The 5,167-nt window shown below is 38.5% G+C and overlaps 1 protein-coding gene across 1 annotated transcript; it reads right to left on the reverse strand.

Annotated features, from left to right (window-relative positions):
• Positions 1 to 1,336: 1,336 nt before the first annotated feature.
• LOC113734891 (putative calcium-transporting ATPase 13, plasma membrane-type) lies at positions 1,337 to 4,767 on the reverse strand. The gene has a single exon (XM_027261651.2). The coding sequence runs from the start codon at positions 4,598 to 4,600 to the stop codon at positions 1,541 to 1,543; it is 3,060 nt and encodes a 1,019-aa protein (XP_027117452.1). The 5' UTR covers positions 4,601 to 4,767; the 3' UTR covers positions 1,337 to 1,540.
• Positions 4,768 to 5,167: the final 400 nt, after the last annotated feature.

Raw genomic sequence — 5,167 nt, forward strand, 5'->3', positions numbered from 1 at the left:
TAATACCGCTGGAAGCACTCAAAGTAGCCGTTGCATGTCCAACGGTCATGCAACAGTGCTCATGCCCGAAAAATACTCTCCAATTCACATTTTCCACCTACTGCAACTTTCTTATGTCATTGCTATCAGTCAAACTAAGGGTATGAAGGGAACTAAAATACTCTCCCTCCTCCAAAATGCATTTTCTATTGTTACTTTTGCTTAGAGGGGCTAACATTGTTAAAAAAATGTCAATTCAGAGGGTGGTAAGAGAGATTTCCAAAATGTGGGGGGAGCTTAGTGATATGTCAAGAAACTTCAGGGGAGCTTTCTGAAATTATCCCTAATTTCAATTCATCTACGGTCTCAATACAAAAAAAATAATTCTACATAAAGTGTAGGATCATTTCGTACTGAATTTCCAGCAAATTTGTTCGAGAAAAACCTAGCTGGGGAAATTTACATGCTTCTCATTCTTAAAGGTTAACAACATAATTAGTTCTTGAGAAAAAAAGAACAAATCTTGAAAGTTGTTTAGCCCAATTATACACAGTTTCCCTGTTCTTTTATCTCCCTTAACATATACTACTAGCATACATAAATTGCATAGCCAGTTTAACTTAGTAATGGAACTTCAATTTGCCCATTATAAGTTTTAATTTTGGATCAATCTTTCCAACACTGTCAACGTATACACTAACAGATTTAGATACATGTCACATTATCTCAATTGAATTTATATATGTAGCATGCATCTAAATCTGCTAAGATAATATTCACCGTGTACAAAACATTTATCCTTTAATTTTTCCATTTTTGTCTTAAAGTTGTTGTTCCTTGAAATTCTGTAATCGCGTGGTGGCTACCTCTTCTTCGCTACATATCAATGGGCTTGGGTTTGAGAAACATCTCAGTCTTTAGACGTCCAAAATGATTTGTCCAAGTCATTGAACCACGTTGGGCCCAAATTCGTCAATTTGACTTATGGATATTTGCAGAAAATCATTAGTTTGCTTATGAATATTGCGAATAGCTCAAGAAGTAAGAATTTGTAATATGTATCCCAATGTTATATTATAGTGGAGTCTAATCATTTTCTAAACTAACAAATCAGCATAAACTACTACGAAACTTTGTGATATTGCAACTTGCCTGCTGTTTTCCTAATAACAATAGTAGAAGTTGTTTGATTTATTGGTAAGTGTAAATATTGAACTCTGCAAGAATTTACTACAAAAAGTACATTACAGAAGCAAACTACAGAAGATATTAAAACGAAACTTTGAGCACACTACTCCATTTTACATGCATTTGAAGCTGTTGTTTTTTTGGAAAAAAAAAAAAGCTTATAAGAGACTTGTATTGAATCTTAAAATGAGTTTATGCTATTCATTCATCAAATCACTATTTACAAGCAGCAAACTAACAAAATATCCGGCTAACAATTATCCTAAAAATCTTAACAAAAACTACGTACTTGATAACAAATCAATATGATTTTTTGGTTAACAAATATTCTTATTCTTCTGCTAGTAAAATCTATAGGAAAAGTTGACATACTTCAACAGAATTTCTTCCACTTGAGATAGCTGAACACTGGCCTGTCCGGAACAGGGATGCACTTAACAATCCAGCCAATTGGCCAGGATGCAGCTGCAATTCCTATACAAGCTCCCCATTGCCCCCAATTCAACCTCTCTGTATTAGCAAATCTCTTCAAAAATTCCACCATCACCACTTGAAGAATAATTGTTACTCCAATAATTCCCAAGAACAACTTGTTCCTGTGTATCCCCTCAAACACATTCTTACTCTCAAGTTTCCTTGCGTTGAACTCATTGAACACTTGGCAAAGAACAAAAGTGTTGAAGATCAACGTAGCGTTTACCTTTTCGCTAACACCAAAGATTGATTTTCCTTTGAACTGTAATGTCAGCAAAACTGCTATCTGATACAAGGCTTGAGACATTAAGTTCCTCCACATGATGTTGGTGATGAGGGGTTCAGTACGCCCCACTGGAGGCTTGTCCATGAGATCCTTTGTTGGTCTCTCTGTTGCTAGTGCTAAGGCTCCAAGAGTATCCATGATGAGATTTACCCACAAGAGTTGAACTGCTGTTAATGGTACTTCTCCAGCTGAAATTGCTGCTACAAAGTTGATCACTAGAGCTGCCACATTCACTGTGAGTTGGAACTGAATAAATTTCTGGATATTGCTGTACACACATCTTCCCCATGTAAGCACTGTGGCAACAGAAGCAAAATTGTCATCCAAAATGACAATATCTGAACTCTCCTTGGCTACTTCAGTGCCCTGAATCCCCATAGAAAGTCCTATATCAGCTTCTTTCAATGCTGGCGCGTCGTTTGTTCCATCTCCAGTCACCGCTACAACATGACCTTTCTCTTTTAAGCATTTCACCATGAGATGCTTGTCAAAAGGAGACGATCTCGCCATTACAACAATTTTATCAACTTTTTCCATCCGTTCCTCATCTGTGTAGTTGCGAAATTCAACACCCTCTACCACCAATTCATCGTTAGCCTCAAGATCGGGCTTAAGTATTCCACATTCAGTGGCTATTGCTCTTGCAGTGAAGACATTGTCGCCAGTGATCATTTTGATCTTCACACCAGAGTATTGACAATCTTCCACAGCTTTCTTCACACCGGGGCGACAGGGATCTTTTAGGCCTACAATCCCCAAAAGGATCAAGTTTCTGTCTTCTAATGTTTGCTGTATTTTTCCACTGGCATCATCGGCTTCTGTTATTTGCTTGTGAGCAAATGCAATGCATCTGAGACTGCTGGCAGCCATGCCCTGTATTATTTCTTCAAATTTCTTCCTCTCAAGATGATCAAGTAATGTGACTTCTCCTTCAAGATTGTAGTAATGCGAGCACATTGCTAGTATCATTTCAGCAGCTCCTTTCCAGTGGACATGAGTCGAGTTATCCACCATTTTCTTCATCAACACTCCACTTCTTTTCTTCTGTGAATTGAATGCTTCGACATGAAGAATGGAGCAATTTTGTTTTACTCGTTCCATGTCCATATTTAATTCCATCACAGCCCAAGACAGAATTGCTTTCTCAGTAGGACTTCCTGAGAACTCGAGGCCCTTTGTTCCTAAATTAATCGACCTATAAACACTTCCTGTTGTGTTTAGGCTCACAGCTTCACGAAGCAATTTAAGAACATTGGTTGAGATAGAAAGGTAGCTATCTTTCTCTACTGATTCCTTGCCCAGCCAAAATTTTGTTACTGTCATTCTATTTAGAGTAAGAGTACCTGTTTTGTCTGTACAGATGGTTGTAGCAGAGCCCATTGTTTCACAAGCAGAAAGCTTTCTCACCATTGCTTGATCAGCCATCATTCTCTTCATCGAGTAAGCAAGTGTAAGTGTTACAGCCAGAGGCAAACCTTCTGGAATTGCAACAACTACAATTGTTACGGCTGCAGCAATAATTTTCACCACAGCATTGATCACATCATCAGCCTTTGTTTTGCTGCCATTGTACTCCTTGATTCCATTTGCGTCCTTTGTATGACCAGTGAAGTAGCGAACTAATAGCACCAAAAGAACTAAGAAAGCAACTGCTAAACCAACTTTACCAATTGCTGAAGTTAGCTTATTGAGGCGCGATTGAAGAGGAGTTTTCTCATTGGAGTCCTGGCTAACAGAGCTCATCATTTCCCCCCAAGTTGTGTTCATTCCAACAGAAGTAACAAGCATCTGACCATATCCATCGGCTACTTTGGTACCAGAAGTCAAGAATGGATTCTGGTTTTGATTAACTTCTAGATGATCACTTTCTCCAGTCATGCTTGATTCATCAATGCGTAAGGAATGCCCCTCCAAGAATAATCCATCAGCAGGTACCTGATCACCAATCTTCAAGCGAACAACGTCTCCGACAACAATTTCAAAGATTGAAATTTGCTGTCTCCTGCCATTTCTCACAACTTCAACTGGGATATTGCTGCTGACCTTGGAAAGCTTCTCAAATTGCCGGCTCTGCCTAAAATTACTGATAGCTGAAACAGAAATGACAAGAAAAACAGCAACAAATATACTTCCACCATCATACCATCCTTCTTTTGGACCATTCTCTTTTATGCCAAAACTAAGTGATAATGCAGCACATGCCAAAAGAATGGCAATTGTAGGATCTTGAAAAGCTTCCCAAACAAAATGGAAGAATCCCTTTTTGGGAGGCTTACGATATGTGTTGCTACCAAAGGCTTCAATTCTGCGTAAAATATCTTCGGCATCATGACCATTTAATCCATGCTGAACTTCAGTATTGAGAGAAGTAGCTATACCTTGAATACCACCTAATTGGTCAAGCTGACCAAGGCTTTTCTCCTTGACAAGCTTTGTTAGAGTTGTCTGATCAACCTTGCAAGGGCAGGGATGAACTTCGGCAATATCGATAGTAACCGTGTCTGAAGGTACTGGTAAAATCTTGCTCTTTCTACGACTTGGAACATTTTTGAAGGCCCTTGAACAACATATGGTCAGAAAAGCAGAGCCCCATTTCTTTTTGGTATTGTTCAGTTTACTAAGGTGCACAACCAGGTTAATGCAGGACAAATTTGCATCAACTATTGAAGGCATAATTTCGAAAGCCAATGATAGCTGCTAAGTAAAAGAATGTTGAGATTTTCTATCTCACACAAGATAAAAGGAGAGCCAATGTACAAAGTATAAATGTAGGCAAGATAAAAGCTCACTGTAGGTTCACGATTTCAACCAATTTGACCGACTGCATGAAAAGATTTTAGAAAAACTGTTGCATGAGTTGGTTGATGCAATATTCGGTGGCTGCCTCTATTTATATTGCATATTATGCATGAAGCATCTGGTACGACGTTTCTTTCTTGTCCGAAGGTCTAATCCATGGGGCCTAGCAAACAAATAGTTCAAATGTAATGAGCATAATTGACTTTAAAAGTGAAAGAAAAGGAAGATGAGGAAAACTGAAAAGAGCTGGAATTTACTGGTAATAATTCCAAATAGTGGTTGTGTTTATTCTAGGGAATTTATGCAAAATGTCTAAGAAATATTCCACGTTAAGAATGCGAGGATAAGAATAATAGAATGAGAACATTGCAAGGGAAAACTCAATGAACAAGTCTGAAAAGTACTAGGAAATGCACCGCCACTGGCTTGGGGCGCGTGCGG

This window comes from Coffea arabica, chromosome 3e (genome assembly GCF_036785885.1).
Source record: "Coffea arabica cultivar ET-39 chromosome 3e, Coffea Arabica ET-39 HiFi, whole genome shotgun sequence".
NCBI classification, from domain to species: Eukaryota; Viridiplantae; Streptophyta; class Magnoliopsida; order Gentianales; family Rubiaceae; genus Coffea; species Coffea arabica.

Coding starts and splice junctions, on each gene's coding strand:
- LOC113734891 (XM_027261651.2), bottom strand. CDS start 4,600: ATGCCTTCAATAGTTGATGCAAATTTGTCCTGCATTAACCTGGTTGTG.